We start from the raw sequence: 23,793 nt of genomic DNA on the forward strand, positions 1-23,793 counted from the left end.
GGATTAATGTCATGTACTTTACACAGGATCAAAGTCTCACAAACCCATTTGTCCCTCTTTTCTAGTGTTACCCCATGCAAACATTTAGTACAACCTGCAACAGTCAAGATTTCTAGCAAGTTTTCAGAAATGCAAACTTAATCTGAAATCTGAACACACGGACAGTCCGAAGATCATGAAGCGGGGATTCTTTATTCCATCTGTATTAGGTACTTACAAACATGATGGGAAATTAAGGTTAAACAAGGACATTTTTGCAATACTTACATTAATTGAAGCCTGTGATATACACTATGTTCAGTCTGATTCCCATAATACCTTCTTCGCCAAAAGAGAGTCTTCTCAACTACTCCAGTTACACTCCCTCACTGTAACCAGAGATCCTGGAACAACTACACGTTTTGTTGCTTATCGCTCTCCCCTGCCATTGCCACCTACTGCTGGAAATTCCTTTACATAAAATCAATCTAAAAAAATCATAGTTGATGCAAAGAAATGTTTACCTCACACTGAAGTTATATTCACCACAAACCAGTCTCTGACTCAGTTTCAAGGTTCATCAGTCATTTCCTACTGCTAAGACGAATCCCAAAAAGTGTCCTGATTGAATTGAAGTAAGTATGTTTCTGATCCAAATGGAGATGTCATTTCTCATCAGTTTGTGCTGTTATGTTGCTTAAAGTAAAGCTCACAAATATGATTATCATATTATAATCCCAGATTATAATAATTAAAACCCAGGATAATTGCCAAAACCAATGGAAAATAAAAATATCTGTAACCAGACTTCATTAATTATAGAAGAAAACTTAGCTCATCACATAAAATTATATAAAATACAAGCACAGAAATAGCCATTCAGTCTAAATCATCAACATCAATGTTTATCTATCACATGAGCCTCACCTTCTTTGCCTTATACTATTTTTTATTAATCTATTTATTTCTCCCTCTTGAACTTCTCCAGCTGGGTCAGAATGCATTGTTACTATCTACCTCACCTACACTATGTGGTTGCAGATTCCTCAGTCCCACTACTGACATATGATTGTTTCATGTACCTACTCCAAATAAGAGTCAACACATTCAGTCTTTGAAAAAAAATTACCTTGCTGCCAAAACGCATGTGATGAAGCTCCTTCATGCAAACAAGAAGCAATCAAGTGATTCTACTACCAGCCAACAATCATATTTGGTTCTGGCTCACTTACAAAACATAAATAGCACTGATTCTGCATGAAAGCAAACATCAAAAGGTCATTGGAAGTACCAGCTGGATGCAAACAACTCAGGAGCAAATCGCTCAATCCAACACAGTAATGCTCAGTTATAAAATGATAAAAACTAGTACAAGAGGAATAATATACACTCCCCTTCAGTTTGGTGTTTGTTATTTTATTTTCACTCAGCTACACCACACAACTACAGTGTATACAAAATATCAAAAGTGCTTACCATTCAACTATGCAAAGTACCTTTTGGCATAGACCACTAGTTTCATTTATTTTAAATTGACTTTAAAGGCCTCTGTGAAAGACCAATGTGCATACTTTATTAACCAGAACACCTGTCCTGCCGCAAGGAAGGTTCCAGCTCAGTTCTCATAAACAAGCCGCTAATCTGCCAAGAAATGTTTGATTTGGAGCAGGAGTTATATATCATTGGAGCAAGTAGAAGCTGCAGATCGGAATTCTAAACTGGATCCAATTATTCATCCACAACTTTAATAACACCATATTTCAAACACATCTTACCTTTAACCCAGGTAATCCTGGAAGGCCATTAGTTCCTGGAATTCCAGGTTCTCCCTGAAAGCAAGTAAGACCAAAAAAACAACCATGGTCAAAGTGCTAAAGCAGAATGAAATATTAACTTACTTCTTTGTTCATCGCATTATCTCATTTTAGAATCCCTACAGTGTGGAAGCAGGCCATTCAGCCCATCAAGACCAGACTGACCCTTGAAGAGCATCACAGCCAGACCCACATCCCGACCCTATCCCTGTAACTCTGTATTTACCATGCCTAACCTACCTAACCTACACATTCCTGGACACCATTGGCAATTTAGTACGGCCAATCCACCTTACCTGCACATCTTTGGACTGTGGGAGGACACCAGAGCACCCAAACAAAACCCACGCAGATACAGAGAGAATGTGCAAACTCCATACAGACAGTTGCCCGAGGGTGGAATTGAACCTGAGTCTCTGGCACAGTGAGGCAGCAGTGCTAACCACTGAGCCACTGTGCCATCCATTATGTGGCTTAATGACAATCTTTTTAAGCACTGTGTAAGACCCTTAGACATTTTATTATATTAGAGGCACTGCATAAATAGAAGTTGAACTGTGATGATTAATATTCAGATTATTTTCTTTCAACTTACTCTTCATATGGTGCTTAGACCACAACACAATCACTAGTTATTTGGCCTGACATATCCATTCCAGTGTTAATGTTCTACTTGAGTGCCTGCACCTACCTTTCTTCAACAAGGCCTGACTACATTTATCTCTATTCTTTCCATCCTCAGATCTTATCTAGCATTTCCTTCAACGTTTCGATGCTAATTGACTTAGCTACTCCTTGTACTCATGATTCCCTAATTATAATTACAACACCATTTTACCACCAAAATTGTAGTACTGTAATCTACAACATAGAGTCATAGAGATGTACAGCACAGAATTGGACTCTTTGGTCCAACCCATCCATGCTGACCAGATATCTTAATACTAATCTAGTTCCATTTGCCAGCATTTAGCTCATGCCCCTCTAAACCCTTCATACTAAACATGTTTTCCTTGCACACAATAGCGACTGCCATACTTTAACTGTCGTACAAGTACAGTCCAATGGAAGCATAATGGTTTCACTCCTGTTGAAAAGAAAATACTGAATTTCTGAAAGCAAATTGTAAATAGCCAGTCAGTAGAAAATAAAAAAAATTCAAAGAGCAAACAGAATGAAATTACTAATCATTGCCAGAGTTGGAGGGTTTGAGCTATAGGGAGAGGCTGAACAAGCTGGGGCTGTTTCCCCTGGAGTGTTGGAGGCTGAGGGATGACCTTACAGAGGTTTATAAAATCATGAAGGGCATGGATAGGATAAATAGACAAAATCTTTTCCCTGGGATGGGGGAGGTTCAGAACTAGAGGGCATAGGTTTAGGGTGAGATGGGGAAAAATTTAAAAGGGACCTAAGGGACAACTTTTTCCACACAGAGGGTGGTGCGTGTGTAGTATGAGCTGCCAGAGTAAGTGGTGGAGGCTAGTGCAATTACAACATGTAAAAGGCATCTGGATGGGTTTATGAATAGGAAGGATATGGGCCAACTGCTGGCCTGGGGCTCAGGTGGTGAAGTGGGAAGAAGAGCACTTAAGTAATTGGGTTGGGAGTTAGAGCAGTGGGTGGGGAAGATCAAATCTGATGCAGTTGATGCAGAGAGGGGTACCAAGAAGGGATTGTGAAGGTTTTGCAGATCACCTACACTGAGAGGCTGAGCTTGTAACTCAGTGAAATGTAACTGCTGTTTCCTTCATCATATCCAAATTACAGAGTTCAACAGAAATAAATATGACTGCTGCCACACCCAGGAGGGTGAAGTAGTTATTTCAATTCCTGATTGGGCCTACTTTTGTGCAATATGAGGTCCATCAAAGAGTAATAGCATTAAACAACTCTAAGCTCCACACAGTACTGAGGAAAGATATCTGTAATCACATAACGTGGCATGAGGACCTCATGTGACCAACTGTGACAACTAAAAAACCCACTCACAAGCACTCTTGCCCACATCATTGAACATTACAAATTATTGGCTGTGGGGCACATGAAATGTCTTGCGGCCTGGAAAGATTAATCCTAGTTACCAAAGTAGCAATGACCTTCGAACATCCTAAAGTCTGCACAAGATACAGGAACAGCCCACTTCACACCATCGACTATTAAACATTATGCTATGTTCAATGCTGCCTTTCTTGGAAGTGTGGATGAGAGCTGAGGTTCTCATTATTGTTCAACCTGCTACTGTATGTGCACTAAAAAACTTGAACAAGGTGGAAACAATATGCATGCCCATGTAGAGGCAGCCCATTGGTTTCCTTCATAGGAGTCTCCGTATCTCAGTATTTGATGGATGATGTTATACTTGTGTGTGCTGTGACTGCTGATTGCTCACATTACTGAGGAGCTGTTTTGTTTCTGTTCTTGCCCACACAGGTTCATTGGAATGGTCCCCATTGCTTCTAGGCACACTAACTGTGGTCTCCCCCGTGGCTGCTGTACAAAGGACTGCTACATGAAGGGATGAGGAACACATGCATCTACAAGCTCAGGACCAGCACCAATCTCCAGGCAATGTGAAGCCAATTTGCTGCTGAGGAACATCCAGCCACTTGTACTGTCACCTTGCGGTGACAGTGCAGAAAAGACAGAGTCGCTCATCTTCCATGGAATATGTGCAGATGGAAGAGGGGCAGGGGCAAAGATGGAGGTCAGAACAGTACAGTGGGCTGTCTTGTGTATCTGCAACACTTTCACTGAGGCCACTGAGAGGAATTGGACAACCCCTTCATATCAGATTTCCATGTAGGTCATGTGTGAGGTGTTGTCCAGTCCAGACAGAAGATGCTGCTTAGTCCTTGGAGTTTCTGCTCTGAACAACTGGAGCACAGACTGAGGTGATGGCATGGACAATGGGAATCAATGAGAGACTCGGCATTGCAATGAAAAGGACATTCTCCCAACAGCATCTTCGGCATCCTACAGTGTAGCAGTGCTGGCCAAAGCATCACAATCATGTCTTCCTTACAAAGGTCTTTCAAAGGAGCTGAGTTGCATGAAACTATCTTTCACTGACGGTGAATGTTCTGAAGCTGCTGCTGTGTAATCCCAACCACAGATGCAGTCTAACATTTCGAACTTTCACAATATTCACAACATCTAATGCTCCATCATTCAATCCTGATGCAGTGTAGATGCTATGACAAGGACAGCTATTGTTCAGACAGGGTTGGAACATCATCTGCTGCTAAAGGTGACCAGCCTCTCTCACTTCATTCTTGCAGCTGCCACTAACATAGCATTCACTCATACAACTGATGATGAAAAGTAAACATATATTAACAAATGTGAGAATGCATTTACATTGAATTGTCACCATTCCATCTATGAGCTCTGATCACTCCCACTGAGTCCAGGTGCTTTCCCAGGGTCCCCGGCTGGGGTGGTGGAGGGCCTGTTAGCCTTGGGGTTTTGGGTGCATGACCAACCCAGGGGACAGCTGTGACTAGAAAGCCAGCACATGCTGAGTGTCGTCTGCCCAGGCACACTTTCACCTTCCTCACCTTAAATTTCCCACAGGGTTGAGGGTGGCAGGCCTGGCCATCTCAGGAGTGTTCTTAGAGGAAACCTCTGGGGGAGGGGGAGCAGTCTGTATGCAGTTCCTCCTCCGGCAGATGCCTATGGAATCACAAAGTCTCCATGAGGCAAAGGGGCACCTGTAGTGAAGGCAAAGTCTCTCAGCCCTCTGTCACCATGCCATTGGTGCTAAATACCAATGGCTAGAGTGATGGAGTGTATATCTGTGCTCATATAAAACAGTCACGGAGACTGCTAGGCCTGGCTTTCCATTGACAGCTTCCAACATCACCATGGGGGCGACTTACAAAGGCAAACAAACAGTACTGGTGAAACCCTATAACCTTTGAGTCAGTTTACCTAGTAGCTCTGTAAAAGCTGCCTGATGCTCCTGTGTCTGCCTGTGTACTTATATGAAGTCAACACCATGGGCTCCTGTCCTGTCCTGTCTGAGCAGGTGCCTGACAGCTGTGGGGACATGGCAGTGAAATGCTCACTCTGACTCTAATCTAGCTCATGTTTCCAATAAGGTTCCAGTATCAGAGATGGCGGGGGGGAGGATGCAGAAGACACCATTCCATTGTATCCTTCATGGAGGAGGAAATAACTTGCATAGCAACTCTCAGAGTTTCTCCTACTAGTGGAAGCATCTTCGAAACATCCACTATATCCAAGTAAGTTTCAATGAGATTCTCCCGTCACCATTCTAAACTCCACCTAGTATAGATCCAGAGTCCTCAACCACTTCTCATATGACATGCCCTTCATTCCTGGGATCCTTCTTGTAAACCTCCACTGGACCTTCTCCAACGCCTTCATTTGATACAAGCCAAAACTGCTCTCAATATTCCAATTCCAAATGCAGTCTGACCAGAGCCTTATACAGCTCAGCAGTACATTCTTGCTCTTACATTTTAGTCCTCTCAAAATGAATGCTAACATTGTATTTGCCTTCCTAACTGCCACAGACTCTGCATGTTAAACCGAAGAGAATCCTGAGCTAGGATGCCTGAGTCCTTTTGTGGTTCAGTCTAGCCCCTATTTTTCCGACCAAAGTGCATAATTTTCCCACATTATATTCCATCTGTTATTTCTTTGCTCACTCTCCTAGCCTGTGAAAGTCACCCCGCCTCTTCAATACGATCTGTTCCTCCCCCTATTTTTGTATCAACTGCAAATTTAGCAACAATTCCCTCAGTTCCTTCATCCTGATCATTATTATATAACATGAACAGTTGAGGTCCCAAAACTGACCCTTGCGGAAGTCCACTAGTCACCGACTGCCATCCTAAAAAAGATCCCTTTAATTCATTATTTAAACAATTAAAATTATTTTAAAATATGTGATTGATATTAAACTTGTGTATAAGACAAATACAAAATTTTACTAAATTAGTAAAATTTACTTAATTTTTTGAAAATGCTCACACATTTAAGATTGCTTACCGAAGGACCATGCTGTCCAGGAGAGCCAGGTATTCCTTTTTCACCTTTATTACCCTGCAATAGAATGATTGATAATTAACAATTAATGGGCGGCACGGTGGCACAGTGGTTAGCATTGCTGCCTCACAGCGGCAGAGACCCGGGTTCAATTCCCGCCTCAGGCAACTGTCTGTGTGGAGTTTGCACATTCTCCCCGTGTCTTCGTGGGTTTCCTCCAGGTGCTCTGGTTTCCTCCCACAGTCCAAAAACATGCAGGTTAGGTGAACTGGCCATGCTAAATTGCCTGTAGTGTTACGGGTAGGGGAATGGGTCTGGATGGATTGCTCTTCGGAGGGTCGGTGTGGACTTGTTGGGCCGAAGGGCCTGTTTCCACACTGTGAGTAATCTAAAAAAAATGCCTTGAGCCACACAAGTAAGAATTATTGAGTTATATGATTACATGAAAACATATAATCGAAATCTGTGCAATAAATAATATTAAGTTGTTTATCTCTTTGATCAAGCTTTACGGGATTTTAGCATGCAATTATTTCAAATCTTGGAGTTGCAAGTTTCCATTAAGAACATTTGCAGATTACTGCCCCTCTCCAAAAGTTGGGAGGGGGAAAAGGTGAGGTTTTTGTGCATCAACAGCCACGTCTGTAAGGCTTGATAGACTTCAGATGGGCATACAGTATTCAAATTATTTTATATAATTTCAGTGGCAATTTAACAACACTGTTATGATTCATATAAATTCTTTGGCAGTCATGTCTACTTGGTTCAAAGTAAATAGCTTAAACTATAGTAAGCAGTGTAAACCTTTATTTGTTACAAAGCTTACTGCTTCATGGTACAAAGTTAAAAATCACACAACACCAGGTTATAGTCCAACAGGTTTAATTGGAAGCACACTAGCTTTCGGAGCGATGCTCCTTCATCAGGTGGTTTAAGGAGCGGCGCTCCGAAAGCTAGTGATGTGATGACAGAACAACCTCAATTATCTGAACGAGACGGCAGGGAGTATTTTGTTCCGATAACTAGTTGTTTGGATAACTAATCTGATCGTAAACAAAGGAAGCATTCTCAAGTGCAGATGGAACCCCATGACACAAAGCCTCAGCCAGAAGCACTGACTTGTGTGTTACACCAGGCAACTTGATCAAATCAAATCGAAAGACATTCTGGGACAGGGTGGAGCCATCTTTAAGCAGATGTAAAGTGAATATTTCAGAAGCGAGACAGCTGGTCAAGCCATTCAGTTTTAAACAAAACTGAACTTATTTACACATGACCAAAAGGAAACCAAATTCAGAATAACATAACTATTTGAAAACCCAAACCGACATGAAAACACAACTTGACAAAGAGTTGTTCCAATTTCCTGCTACATCCCCTTGGCAAAAAGGTAAATTCAAACACAGGTTCTTATTAGAGAGAGATGTCAGCAAGAGTGAGGATCAGCATGAAACTGTTTCTTTGGGTCCCCAGCTAAAACTAACCCAAAACAAAAAGAAACCCTGAACTGGGAGAACAGACCACTCCCCTTTCATTGTACAAGTGTTTCTAAATAAAATAGAATCTGAAAGCTTTTTCTGATTATTGACTTAGCACAATCTGTTGGCCATTAGTAAAGTAGTCAGTTCAGACATTTCAGCACCACTGCCTTTACTACCACTCTCGGAAAAAAGTTCAAAGACAGAATAACCTTGTTCAAGGCGCAGTATTGTCATAGTGGAGGCTGCCACAATTTACCTGGCAATCTCCCGATGTAGCAACAGCTCTTCCCAACAAAATTAAAATGCTAGTGGGTGAAGGAACTGACTGGTCATTGGCTTCATAATTGGTTTAACTGGCTGCCGACTTCTAGGTTTTGCTGAACTTCCTGACAATATCCTGTGGTGAACCAGAACATCTGACTTCCCTCCCAATGCCTTCTGCTGCCACTTTACAAGGCTTCACACCTCCCATCCTGTCTCCAGATAAAATCTAGGCCACCCACCTTTGCATGCAGTGATGTTAATTTGGCAACCAATGCAACCAATATATGCAACCAATGAATGCACAAAGAAAACTTTTGTTATGGTTTTGTGTATCATAAGTTCCACAAAATCACTGTCTTTATTTAATAACCCTTTTACTTTAAGGACTCCTTTTAAGGATTACTGTTTGATTTTCAAGGCCAATGTTTTGTTTCTCAGGGGCTAATATTTTCATTTTCACTAACTGCCTTATTAAGTGATACATTGACATTATCTTCTGGATTTGAAATATGGAATATTTGGACTCTGACAGAAGCAGAAGAATTGATCAAATCCTCAACAATTATCAACCATCGATTAAAATTAAATTCGCAACATACAAGGAAAGCATTAATTTTCTGTACACAACAGTATTTAAATTTTCAGAAGGTAGCAGTCACAAGTTAAGAACATAGGTTTTTTTCAAAATAGCTGACATACATCTGTACACAAAAAGCCCTCAACACCTCCCCACCCCTCGAACACCCAACTCCTCCACAGAATGCAGTGATGCAGCCCTACCCACCACCAGATATACGCTTCTCCAGTGACACCCATCACCACTGACACTTAGCTTCCTCAAACACAGTTTCTTTCTCTCTCCTGTAGTCTTTGCTGATGGGCTCACCAATACCAATCAGCAGCGAGCACAGACTACAAGCAACCTGTCATTTCATTCTACTTACTGGGTTGAATTTTCCTGACTGGCCATGCCCAAGTATGAATTTTATTCTGGCAGTTTTGGGTGCTTATCCTCTCTGTCCATTTAGCATGCTGTTCTACAGTAATTGCTAATATACACAAAATCTATCAGTTAATCCTTGGTTTGATGTTTGAAGCTTGGCTGTCTGGCAGAAAGAAGGGAATGGGGATAAAAGGATCCTTCTCGGATGGCAGCTGGTGACAAGTGGTGTTCCACAAGACTCCGTGTTGGGACCACAACTTTCACTTTATATGTTAACAATCTAGATGAAGGTACTTAGGGTATGAAGGTACTTCGGGGCACGTTGAGTCAAGCATTTGCCAGCCATAATAGATTGCATGGATTTATGTGTAGTTATTAGTGAACATTAGGAAATGAACAGCACTATCACCCACTTGAAAAGCACAGAATGAAACCAAATTGTGCAGCCAACAACAACCAGTAGGTTCCCATTGGAATTGAAACTGTATGCAAATCTGAGATTTGTTTGTAATTGGAGTGGAACTGGATGAGAGGTCCAAGTACTATTGTACAATTTTGCTCTCGCTGTGCAGCCAATAATGACAACTTTTACATTATAATGAGCCAAGTCTTGTTGGGAAAATGGCAGGTTCATGACACACACTGACATTTATATACAAATTGGCCAGCATTAACTTCATGCAGAAAGGAGACACTCCACGAGTTGCTATTGATTTATGCTGGTCCACCATTTGCCTTGCACAAACAGCTCACCATTAACCTCCCATAATTTTAAGGAATTTGTCAAATTTGCACATTAGTTGTTCAGTAAACTCACCACAGACATTTTAGTGCTTGAATTTAACAGTGTGACACTTTTCTTAATGAGGTGATAATGGATAATGCAATGCCAATTCACCTTGCCAGCCCAGAAAGGGAACTATTTAAACTGTTGAGTCTCATTACTCAATGTAGTGCATTTGCCTCAATGATTTAAATAATTTATTTCATTCTTGCTTTATTTATTTCTTTTCACTCCCTTTTTGTTCCCTTTTCTCTCTCCTCTTTATTACTTCTTCTATCCCTTAATAGACCCTATTCTCCACTGTTCCCGCAGTTTCTTTCTGAACTTTTAGAGCTCAGTGGTTGAAGAGACAGACCAATGGGTCCAGCATTCACTGAAGTCCCAGAATAATGTGTTAGCTTTTGGCAATTTTCAGCGAAATATTTAAACTGAAGGGCACAGGAAAATGAAGGCATGTCAAAAGATGCCTTCTCTGGCAACACTTGCTTCCATAGTTTCATTCATGTTTGAGGGATGGGGTTGCCTCATGCAACCCCATGATGTTTCCTTATCTGCCCTCTCTGGAGACGGGTGGGAACGTAATGTGCTGACCATCCCTCCTTACTTTACCTTCAAATATATTGGCTGATGGAGGTTGGGAGAGGAAGGGGCAGGGATTGTTGGAGTGTAAGATTCATCCCATGATCTTAGAAGTGGTAGCAGTTTTTCTGTTTTGTAAAAGGAATCATCATAACTGGACTGTAATCTAATTATGACGACCTGCATTATTAACGCAAGGCCAAACATTGATCTGGGAATGTAAATGATACTACACACCTTTATTCCAGGTATTCCTGGTATCCCTTGTGGCCCAGTTGGTCCTTCAGGTCCCTTTAAAAAATTGTAGGAAAACAAAAACAAATATTTTACGTTTTAACACAAAAAAAAGAACTAGAAAAACCGAATGGCCTGAAGGTGGATAAATCACCTGGACCAGATGGACTATACCCCAGAGTTCTAAGGGAGATAGCTAAAGAGATAGTGGAGGAGTTAGTGGTGGCCTTTCAGGAATTGCTAGAATCAGGGAGAGTCACAGAGGACTGGAAAATTGCCAGCGTGACACACCTGTTCAAAACAGGAGTAAGGCAAAAGACTGAAAATTACAGACCTAAAAGCTTAACATCAGCTATGGGTAAGATCCTGGAATCCATTGTGAAGGATGAGATTTCTAAATACTTGGAAATATTTAGTAAATTCTGTTACAATTCTTTGAGGAAGTAACAAGCAGTTAGACCAAGGAGAGCTAATGGATGTTATCTACCTGGACTTCAAGAAAATCTTTGACAAGGTGCTGCACAGGGCCCATGGTGTGAGAGGAAAGATACTAGCATGGAGAGAAGCTTGGCTGTCTGGCAGAAAGAAGGGAATGGGGATAAAAGGATCCTTCTCGGAGGGCAGCTGGTGACAAGTGGTGTTCCACAAGACTCCGTGTTGGGACCACAACTTTCACTTTATATGTTAACAATCTAGATGAAGGTACTTAGGGCATTCTGGTTAAGTTTGAAGACAATACAAGATAGAGGGATAGGTCACATTGAGGAGGGAGGGAGTCTGCAGTAGGATTTGGACAGGTTTGAAGAAGGGACAAAGAAATGGCAGATGGAGTACAATGTGAGAAAGTATGAGGTCATGCGCTTTAATTGGAAGAATAGAGGAATGGACTATTTTCTAAATGGGGAGAAAACTCAGAAATCTGAAGTAAAAAGAGACTTCGAGGTTCTAGTCCAGGATTCTCTCAAGGCAAACTTGCAGGTTGAGTCAGTAGTTAGGAAGACAATTGCAACAATGGCATTTATTTTGAGAGGACTTGAATATAAAAGCAGGGATGTAATTCTAAGGCTTGAATAAGGCTCTGGTTAGACCACATTTGGAATATTGTGTGCAATTTTGGATCCCATATCTCAAGAAGGATGTATTAGCCTTAGAGCGTGTTCATAGAAGGTTCACGAGAATGGTCCCAGGAATGAAAAGCTTAACATATGAGGAACTTTTGAGGACTCTGGGTCTATATTCAATGGAGTTTAAAAGGATGAGGGGGGAGCTAATTGAAATGTACAGAATACTGAATGGCCTGGACAGAGTAGATGCTGGGAAAATGTTTCCATTGGTAGGAGAGACTAGGACCCAAGGGCACAGTCTTAAAGTAATGGGAAGACATTTTTGAATGGAGATAAAGAGAAATTTCCTCAGCCAGAGAGTGGTGAATCTATGAAATTCATTGCCCTAGAGGGCTGTTGAAGCTAGGTCATTGAAGACTGAGATAGATAGGTTCTTGAGTATCAAGGGGATCAAGGGTTATGGGGAGAAAGCCGGAGAATGGGGTCAAGAAACCTATCAGCCATGATTGAATGGTGGAGTGAACTCAATGGGCTGAATGGCCTAATTTCTGCTTCTATGTCGTATGGTCTTATGGTTTTAAATGAAAGATTAAATCTGTTAAAATAGTACCTGTGGACCTGAAAGCCCTTCAATACCAGGCAAACCACGTGGTCCTTTTTCACCCTGAAAGGTATAATTTGACAAAAGCATGAATTTTTGAATATTCTTTTCTTTATAAATTATTAATTCTACGAGAGGTTGACCATGAACACCCATTTTAGGTCAGGATCATCTCACTGATGTTGCCAGTCAATTGTGTCTAATTTTTACTGGTTAAATCAGAATGCTGTTGACTGATTATTTATAAAAAGTACTTCAGAATATGACTGACACATAGCTTAAGACTTTTCTTTGCCCGAATAGTTTTGAAGATTATTTTCATTTAAAAACTGGATTCTAGAACATCAAAGGTTCGAAAAGCTGTAGACTTACTTAAAGTCAGGAAACATGGTTTCTCAGGATCGTGAAAATTCATGTAAACATGCTTATCTTTTATTGTTGAGGAAACCTACACAATTGAGCTCAGTATGAAATCTCAATACAGAATGTACACTCCAGAGATTTGGATCATAGATCCAGCGATAAATCTCTGAGTGACCCAAGGGGAGCTTCAGACACTTAGGGCAAGCTTTTCAATGTGTCTAGAGGGCGAAGGTCAGGTGTGTACTTACAAAGTCATAGAGATAGAGTCATACAGTGGAGAAACAGACCCTTCAATACAACCAGTCCATGCCGAACATAATCCCAAACTAAACTAGTCCTACCAGCCTGCTCCTGGACCACATCCTTCCAAACCTTTCCTATTCATGTATCTATTCAAATGCCTTTTAAATGTTGTAATTATATCCACATCCACCATTTCCTCAGGAAGTTCATTCACACACAAACCATCCTCTGTGTAAAAAAATTGTCTCTTATATCTTTTTAAAGTCTCTCCCCTCTCACCTTACAAATGTGTTCCCTAGTCTTGACATTCCTCATCTTAGGGAAAAGATAACTACCATTAACTCTAACTATACCCCTCATTATTTTGTAAACTTCTATCAGGTCACTTCTTATCCTCCTATACGCTAGTGGAAAAAATCTCCGCCTCTGCAGCCTTTCTTTGTAACTCAAACCTTCCATACCCGGCAACATCCTGGTAAATCTCCTCTGAATCCTTTCCAGCTTAATAATATCCTTCCTATAACTGGGTGACCAGAACTGGACACAGTACACCAGAAGAGGCCTCACCAATGTCCTGTACAACCTGAACATGACTTCCCAACTCCTATACTCAAAAGACTGAGCAATGAAGGCAAGTGTGCCAAATGCCTTTTTAACCACCCTGGCCATATGTGACACAAACTTTAAAGAATTATGCACCTGCACCCCTAGGTCTCTCTGTTCTGCAATACTATCGAAGGCCCTGCCAAAAATTGTATAAGACCTACACATGTTTGCACATCTTGCATTTATCCAAACTTATTTTGAAACTGGTGCTCCTGGATGGCAACCATCTGTACCTCTGGATGGTGCTGTACTTTTCAAAGTGAGAGCAGTGATAGGAAAGAGCAACTTGCCTCCAATAAACTGCCTTTAAACTCATTGAACAGCTTGTTAATGTGCTTTAAACAGACAGAAGCACATTATATAGCTGGCAATGGGAAGAATGATGATATGGGAGCTATGTGTCAGTGGTATGTATTGCTGCTAATTTAAAGTTTTGTTAAGAAAGGGAAGTTATCAAGTTTTGACACGATTTGTTGCTCAGGTTGAGGTTCTGGATGTAGGTTTGCTTGCTGAGCTGGATGTTTTCAGATGTTTCATCACTCTACTTGGTAACATCTTCAGTAGGCCTCCAGGCAAAGCATTACTGATAATTCCTGTTTTCTATTTATATGTTTGGGTTTCTTTGGGTTGGTGATGTCATTTCCCATGGTGATGTCATTTCCTGCTCTTTTTCTCAGGGGGTAAAAGATGGGGTCTAATACGATGTATTTGTTGATAGAGCTCTAGTTGGAATGCCATGCTTCTAGGACCTTTTGTGCATGTCTCTGTTTGGCTTATCCTAGGATAGATGGGTTGTCCCAGTCGAAGTGGTGTCCTTCCTTATCTGAATGTAAGGATACTAGTGAGAGAGGGTCATGTCGTTTTGTGGCTAGTTGATGTTCATGTAACCTGGTGGCTAGTTTTCTGCCTGATTGTCCAATGTGGTGTTTGTTTCAGCTCTTGCACGGTATTTTGTAAATGTCAATTGTTTTGCTTGTTGTCTGTATAGGCTCTTTCAAGTTCATTAGCTGCTGTTTTAGTGTGGCGGTGGATTTGTGAGCTACCATGATGCCAAGGGGTCTGAGTAGTCTGGCAGTCATTTCCGAGATGTCTTTGATGTAGGGCAGAGTGGCTAGGGTTTCTGGATGTGTTTTGTCTGCTTGTTTGGGTTTGTTGTTGAGAAATCAGTGGACTGTGTTCATTGGGTACCCATTCTTTTTCAATACACAATATAGGTGATTTTTCTCTGCTCTGCAGTGTGTATTGGCTCATTGAAATAATGCTCTGAGGCAGCTTTGATTGTGGATGTTGGGATGACTGCTTCTGTAGTTCAATATTTGGTCTGTATGTGTTGTTTTCCTACAGACGCTAGTTTGAAGTTCCCCATTGACTGTTCGCTCTACTGTGACATCTAGGAACGGCAATTTGTTGTTGTTTTCCTCCTCTTTAGTGAATTTTATGCCAGTAAGGGTATTATTTACCACAGGAAATGACATCATCAACCCAAAGAAACCCAAAGAAACCCAAACATATAAATAGAAAGCAGGAATTGTCAGCAATGCTTCACCTGGAGGCCCATTGAAAATGTTACCTAGTAGGATGACAAAATGTCTGGAAATGAACCTTCCAGCTCAGCGAGCAAACCTACATCCAAAGGGAAGTTCTAACTGAGGTGAAGGCTCAGAATTAATGTTGTTTGAGCAGAATGAATCAAGAATATGACTGACTGCTTGGCACCTCGTTGGTCCATAACACTGTCATCCCCCTGCTTTCTTGTCTGCTCCATTCTATAATACAAATATATTTTCCAATCAACCTGTTTAGTGTTGTTATTGCACACTTCTGGAGTAGTTAAGACTTGAACCTTGCTCAGAAGTAGAGTTACTATCACAATGTCACAAGAACCCTTTATTCTACAAGCCCAGTCATGGCTTTCACCTCCCCCTGAGATTTGACTTCCAGCACCTGTTCCCTCCCCGAGGCTGTGTTTAGCTGGCACCAAATTATGGACATTGTGGGCAACAATAGCATCACTTCAGCAATACAGGGTCAGGAACCAGAAACGACATGGGCTTTTGGTTCCCTAATTTAGGTTGAAAATCCAACCCCAATCTTACCTCTCCCAATTAATGTAAACAGCAGAATGGCAAAATGGGCTGTGGATCAGGTTTTAAAGTTCAGATTGCAAGAGACTGACTGAAACCTATCATCCAAGATGCACAAATTCATCATTTGTATTTCCAGATTGCCCTGAAAGAAAATTGTTTCTGAAAGCATGCCAGTCCATCACAGAGACTGGAATGTATTTAATTTTTTCTTCTCATTTTCACAAAGAAGTGAAAAGTGCTTACAACTAAGGAAGTGTTTACAACTATTGGTTCAGTTGTAAAATAAAGCAGTTCAGCATTTAGTATCTGATTTTAAAGTTCTAATGCTCTATTCTCAGATCTACTAAAAGATTGGAGAACCACATGCAAACATATGGATAGAAGACAGAATCTCTCATTCATTATCATGAATGATATTATTGAATATTTAGATAGTGAGCAGCGCAGGCATATTTTGGAATTAAAGCTTATAGGAATGGCTAGAACTTTGGTACCTAAGAGAATATCTAAGTCAGACTTGAAATTTATAACAACGTCCTTCAACAAATGAGAGGTGGGAGTAACATTAACCTGAAAACATTCTGATTACTCATGTCGAATTAACACAATGACCTTAATCAGTATGAAGCATCTGCTGAGAATGCACTCTGCAAGAAAAGACACAAGAATCTTCCCCGATATCATGATTTTTCTTGAAATGTCAAAGACAAGTGGAGATGAATCAAATATATATCCAACTTTAATGACATATCTTTCCAGTAAACTCTTCCTTTAGTATCAGTGCTTTAATTTTTATTGAAGAAGACACACATTGCATGGTTGCAAACTGATTTTGATGGTGAAGGAATAAAAATAGATAGCCTACAGTGTCTCCTTTTGGTCCAGGCTCGCCAGAAGATCCAGGCACACCAGGCTGACCCTGAATTGGGAATAAGAAATTATAAATGTCAGAAAGAATTGCAAGTGTAGATTATTCAGGTCAAAAGGTACAATATCAATTACATATATCACATATTAATTTTACAAATTAAGGAGGCTATAAAGTTATATCTGGCCTTGGCAAGATTACGATGAATGTGGCAGAAACATGAAAAAGACACTGCAGAGAGAGGATAGAATACTGTATAATAGTGAATGATCCTTATAGAGGACGGTATTATAGACTTTCACATGAAGAAAAGAGATTGCAGATCCTCTCAGAGTCAGACAGCGCTCACTCATTTCAGGCTACAAAGTATTAATGAAGACAAGGATAACTACCAACACAAACCAATAATGTGTTAGATTATATTACAGAAAATTACAGTCATGGACTGTGCTTTATAGTATTAGGTTACTCCCTCACCATTGAGGACTGAATTGATTAATTGCCCTCAAACTTTCCTTTCTGCTGGAACAAAGTCATGTTTAATCAAGTTCTTTTGCACAAGCGAATAATTAGATAGTTAAAGGAAATGTTGTCATTTTATGGTTTTCTGAAGGCACTCTATATGATCTTGCAAGAAACACTTTGAGATAAAGCAGCAGCATGGAACAGAAATAAAAGCAAAACACTGAGGATGCTGGAAAGCTAAAGTAAAAACCAAAAATGCTGTAAATACTCAGCGGGTCAGTCAGCACTGAGAGTTAATTATATCAGATTAGATCAGATTCCCTACAGTGTGGAAACAGGCCCTTCGGCCCAACAAGTCCACACCGTCCCTCCGAAGGGTAACCAATCCAGACCCATTTTCCTCTGGCTAAAGCACCTAACACTATGGGCAATTTAGCATGGCCAATTCACCTAAATCTGCACATCTTTGGACTGTGGGAGGAAACCGGAGCACCCAGAGGAAACCCACGCAGACAACGGGAAAAAGTCACCCAAGGCCGGAATCGAATCTGGGACCTTTGTGCTTGAAAATGTTTTTTTCCAGAACTTCCCAGTTCTGAGGAGAGTCATGACTTAACCATTAAGTCTTCCTCTCTCTTTCCACAGAAACTGCCAAGCCTGCTGAGTATTTCCATGTTTTTATTGTGAAACAGAAGTTGGTTGGTGAAGCTTAAACAGAATTAGGCTAAATAAATATCCAATCAATTGAAAGGATTAGAACTGGTATTCCCCAGACTAGCGTCGTCCAATGGAGATCATTCTAATTATGGATATGATAATGCTACATTAGCTCCAGGGAATAAGTTTCATAGAAAATATCTTCCACACAATACAAGTCAATGTACTTCACTTGTATAGTTACTTAACAAACACACCACCATTTAATGCAAAACTTTGCAGTCCTTCATCTTCAATTACATTTGGAATTCTGACCTGAATTTATCAGACACATCTCATCCTCGTGCAGCTTTTAGGTAATTTTCTCGGAAGATTAGTCCCCTGGCTGGGGAGAGAGGGTAGGGATACCATCTCAGAGTGTATTTAAGACTGAGGTGAGGAGGAATTCCTTTAATCAGAGGATGGTAAATCTTTGGGAATTTTTCTACTCGAGAAGGCTGTGGAAAGCTCAGCCATAGCAGTATATTCATGACACAGATTTATAGGTTTCTAGATCATAAAGCTATCGACAGATGTAAGGTAATGCAGGAAAATGTATGGAGGTAGAAGGTCAGCCACAATCTAACTGAATGGTAGTGTGGGGTCGAGGCCTGTAGTATAGGATTGGATGGGAAAGTGATGGGTTGCATACCTGCTCTATTTTTCCTGTCCCCACCACGTCCACATATGCGACTGAGCAGCTGTAAAACTCACCCATATAAATTTGTAAAACCTTTGGCTTGGCCAGTTGGAAGGCTGTGTGCATTTTCCAGTGCTCCATTTCAGACAGAGAACTGAAAATCTAGAGAGTTCAGTGTATAAGTTCACCAGGATAAATGTCTGGGAATTGAAGTTCCGATTATGAGGGGAAATGGAAGGTACTCAGACTACTTCCGTTGAAGAACTGAAAATTATGAAAGGTTTTGAGTCAGTAAATGCATAAAAATGTCTTTGGTTGGGAATCCATAATGAGGAGATATCACTTTCATATTGCTATTTAGAAATTGAAGTGAAGAAAAACCTCCACTGGAAAATGAATGATTGGAGCACCGAATGATTAAATATGAAGCATTTAGAAACTGTTATTGTTTAAAGGAAACATAGATAAGTATTGGTGGAAAATCGGTGGAAAGGTGGGAAAAGAGATTATCAGATTGAGGGTTATGGATTGCACTATGATACATCCTGAACGGAGATCATAAGCTAAACAGTTCCTATTAATGACACAATTTTCTGTAGGCTTGAGTTAAGTATGTCAAAAGAAATTTTAAAACTTAAGTGGAAATGTTTGCATTCGAAACTAGTCAGATTTGGTTTTAACTATTTTTCAGGTCTCAACTGGACTGGATGAATTTATTTAGTAAATAGAGTGAGGGTCTTTAGTTTTTAGAATTGTGGCATGGAAACGATGGATGATGTGCAAGCACAAGGCAAGAATATGTTACAGTAAGATTACTTCATCAAAAAGACAAAAAATAGATGTAATGCCCTACCTGCATGCCTTGAGAGCCAGGAATACCTGGAACACCTTGGTCACCAGGTCGTCCCTTAGAAATGAAATATAAATTAAAGGTACAGTACATCTTACCGATTATCAGCACTATGTTAACATGTATGTCATTGGTGGCTCGAAGCAGAGAACATCCTGAAATTCAAGGTTCTGCATTTAAATTCCACCTCACAGCTTAAGCATAAAATAAAAGGCTGTTACTCCCGTACAATATTTAGGAAGCAGAACAGTGTCAAGGGTTCTGTCTTTTTAAGATGTTAAACAGAGGCCACATCTGGGCAGAGGCAAAAGATTCCAGGGCCTTATTTCGAAATAGAGCAGTGGAAACCTCCCCAATGCACTGGCTATGACTTATCCATCAATAAGCATCACAGAAACAAAAAATAGATCATATGGTCGTTATCGCATTGTTGTTTGTGGGCATTTGCTCTGAACAAGTTAGCTGTCGCATTTTCTACAGTAAACAGTGACAACATTTTGAAAAAAGTACTTCTTTATGTGTAAAATGCTTTGGGGTAACCCGTGGCTGTGAAAATCACTGCATCAATGCAAGCCTTTCATCTTTTTATTCCCAATATAAAGGAGTTGAAATTCAGCCGGAGTGATATCTCAATGAAAGTGTAACCCCATGCTGATTGAGAATTTCTTACACTGACATCTCGAAGAGTTGTGAGGTCAGGGAGGGAAATTCATTAATTATTACTTGAATTGAAACGGTTAAAGGTGGATAAATCCCCAGGACCTGATCAGGCGTAGCCGAGAACTCTGTGGGAAGCAATAGAAGTGATTGCTGGGCCTCTTGCTGAGATATTTGTATCATCGATAGTCACAGGTGAAGTGCCGGAAGACTGGAGGTTGGCAAACGTGGTGCCACTGTTTAAGAAGGGTGGTAAGGACAAGCAAGGGAACTATAGACCAGTGAGCCTGACCTCGGTGGTGGGCAAGTTGTTGGAGGGAATCCTGAGGGACAGGATGTACATGTATTTGGAAATATATTCAGGATAGTCATCATGGCTTTGTGCGTGGGAAATCATGTCTCACAAACTTGATTGAGTTTTTTGAAGAAGTAACAAAGAAGATTGATGAGGGCAGAGCAGTAGATGTGATCTATATGGACTTCAGTAAGGCGTTCGACAAGGTTCCCCATGGGAGACTGATGAGCAAGGTTAGATCTCATGGAATACAGGGAGAACTAGCCATTTGGATACAGAACTGGCTCAAAGGTAGAAGACAGAGGGTGGTGGTGGAGGGTTGTTTTTCAGACTGGAGGTCTGTGACCAGTGGAGTGAAGGATCGGTGCTAGGCCCTCTACTTTTTGTCATTTACATAAATGATTTGGATGCGAGCATAAAAGGAACAGTTAGTAAGTTTTGCAGATGACACCAAAATTGGAGGTGTAGTGGACAGCAAAGAGGGTTACCTCAGATTACAACAGGATCTGGACCAGATGGACCAATGGGCTGAGAAGTGGCAGATGGACTTTAATTCAGATAAATTCGAGGTGCTGCATTTTGGGAAAGCAAATCTTAGCAGGACTTATACATTTAATGGTAAGGTCCTAGGGAGTATTGCTGAACAAAGAGACCTTGGAGTGCAGGTTCATAGCTCCTTCAAAGTGGAGTCGCAGGTAAATAGGATAGTGAAGAAGGTGTTTGGTATGCTTTCCTTTATTGGTCAGAGTATTGAATACAGGAGTTGGGAGGTCATGTTGCGGCTGTACAGGACATTGGTCAGGCCACTGTTGGAATATTGCGTGCAATTCTGATCTCCTTCCTATCGGAAAGATGTTGTGAAACTTGAAAGTGTTCAGAAAAGATTTACAAGGATGTTGCCAGGGTTGGAGGATCTGAGCTACAGGGAGAGGCTGAACAGGCTGGGGCTGTTTTCCCTGGAGCGTCGGAGGCTGAGGGGTGACCTTATAGAGGTTTACAAAATTATGGAGGGCATGGATAGGATAAATAGGCAAAGTCTTTTCCCTCGGGTCGGGGAGTCCAGAACTAGAGGGTATAGGTTTAGGGTGAGAGGGGAAAGATATAAAAGAAACCTAAGGGGCAACGTTTTCACGCAGAGGGTAGTACGTGTATGGAATGAGCTGCCGGAGGATGTGGTGGAGGCTGGTAAAATTGCAACATTTAAGAGGCATTTGGATGGGTATATGCATAGGAAGGGTTTGGAGGGATATGGGCCGGGTGCTGGCAGGTGGGACTAGATTGGGTTGGGATATGTGGTCGGCATGGGTGGGTTGGACTGAAGGGTCTGTTTCCATGCTGTACATCACTATGACTCTATAATTGGGAGACCCTTGTTGCTCGGGGCTGTATCTAGGATGCTCACCTGTCCAAAAAGGTTAGATACAGCAGCATGGAGTCATAGAGATGTACAGCATAGAAACAGATCCTTCGGTCCAACCTGTCCATGCCGACCACATATCCCAACCCAATCTAGTCCCACCTGCCAGCACCCGGCCCATATCCCTCCAAACCCCTCCTATTCATATACCCAAACAAATGCCTCTTAAATGTTGCAATTGCACCAGCCTCCACCACTTCCTCTGGCAGCTCATTCCATACACGTACCACCCTTGATTGAAGACGTTGCCGTTGAAACTTTATTGCTGGAACAGCACAGCAGGTCAGGCAGCATCCAGGGAACAGGAGATTCGACGTTTCGGGCACAGGCATTCCTGAAGAAGGGCCTGTGCCCGAAACGTCGAATCTCCTGTTCCCTGGATGCTGCCTGACCTGCTGTGCTGTTCCAGCAATAAAGTTTCAACTTTGATCTCCAGCATCTGCAGACCTCACTTTCTCCTTGAAGACGTTGCCCCTTAGGTCTCTTTTATATCTTTCCTCTTTCACCCTAACCCTATGCCCTCTAGCTCTGGACTCACCCACCTCAGGGAAAAGACTTTGCCTATTTATCCTATCCATACCCCTCATGTCTTTGAAAACCTCTATAAGGTCACCCCTCAGCCTCCGACGCTCCCGGGAAAACAACCCCAGCCTATTCAACCTCTCCCTATAGCTCAGATCCTTCAACCCTCGCAACATCCTTGTAAATCTTTTCTGAACCCTTTCAAGTTTCACAACATCTTTTCGGTAGGAAGGAGACCAGAATTGCATGGAATATTCCAACAGTGGCCTAACCAATCTCCTGCACAGCCGCAACATGACTTCTCACTTCCTGTACTCAATACTCTGACCAATAAAGGAAAGCATACCAAACACCTTCTTCACTATCCTATCTACCTGCGAATCCACTTTCAAGGAGCTATGAACTTACACTCCAAGGTCTCTTTGTTCAGCAACACTCTCTAGGACCTTACCGTTAAGTGTATAAGTCCTGCTAAGATTTGCTTTCCCAAAATGCAGCACCTCGCAATTATCTGAATTAAACTCCATCTGCCATGTCTTAGCCCATTGGCCCATCTGATCAAGATTCCATTGTAGTCTGAGGTAACCTTCTTCGCTGTCCAGGACATCTCCAATTTTGTTGTCATCTGCAAACTTACTAACACTACCTCTTATGCTCACATCTAAAATTAGTAATCGGATTAGTGAGGGATGCAGGGAACTAGTTCAGAAGCGTTCAGCAAATGGTTCCATCAGTTCTCTTCATAAAGGGGGCAAATAGCTTTATTAAATAGTTATTTCAAACTTCTGGGGAGTTGGCACTCTTCTACTGGCCTATGCCCCACTTCCACTAGCTAAACATGTTCAGACAGCAGTCGTTTTCCAGCCATGTTTCACGAGCCATATCAATAGCTGATGATCCAACTGCCAGTTCAGGCATCAAGGACACAGGGCTGAATTTCCCCAGTCCCTGAATGATGTGGACACTGTGTCGTCAATAGGGAAATTATGACAAGATTTGAAAAATTTGGTTCTTGATGTCAAGAAAGAAAGTCCAATTTTGCACCCAAACTTTGAACAATACGATGAGACTCTCACTAGTGAGTGCCGAGAGACCGATTTGCATGCATTAACATCGCATCATTATTTATTCAAACCTCATTTCCACGTAGTTTGCTATTCTCTCATGTACCTGGCAACAATTCCTAAAGTCACAGCAGATACCTGGTGACTCCAGCTCACTGCTTGCTTCCCTATGCCTGCAATTTTTTTTATCCATACAGGTTAGGATCAGCCACCTGCCAGCCTCATATTATCATCATGGCATGTCTTCAACTCATTTAAAATATA

The 23,793-nt window shown here is 41.3% G+C and overlaps 1 protein-coding gene across 3 annotated transcripts in view; it reads right to left on the minus strand.

Moving 5' to 3' along the window:
• LOC122549191 (uncharacterized) overlaps positions 1-23,793 on the minus strand; it is a 124,840-nt gene that overhangs the window by 90,123 nt on the left and 10,924 nt on the right. For all 3 annotated transcript variants that reach the window (XR_015756958.1, XR_015756957.1, XM_087986253.1), the window contains exons 3-8: positions 19,578-19,631; positions 16,921-16,974; positions 12,766-12,819; positions 11,095-11,148; positions 6,810-6,863; positions 1,755-1,808 (exon numbers count right to left, since the gene is read on the minus strand). Coding sequence is in view for 1 of the 3 variants with exons in the window: in XM_087986253.1 (XP_087842379.1) it covers positions 1,755-1,808; positions 6,810-6,863; positions 11,095-11,148; positions 12,766-12,819; positions 16,921-16,974; positions 19,578-19,631 (324 nt within the window). In the remaining 2 variants the exon portion in view is untranslated. The remainder of the gene's footprint in view (positions 1-1,754; positions 1,809-6,809; positions 6,864-11,094; positions 11,149-12,765; positions 12,820-16,920; positions 16,975-19,577; positions 19,632-23,793) is intronic.

Source organism: Chiloscyllium plagiosum, unplaced genomic scaffold, assembly GCF_037043375.1.
Source record: "Chiloscyllium plagiosum isolate Xiang-an unplaced genomic scaffold, Cpla_swu_hap1 HiC_scaffold_4, whole genome shotgun sequence".
In the NCBI taxonomy this organism is placed as follows: domain Eukaryota; kingdom Metazoa; phylum Chordata; class Chondrichthyes; order Orectolobiformes; family Hemiscylliidae; genus Chiloscyllium; species Chiloscyllium plagiosum.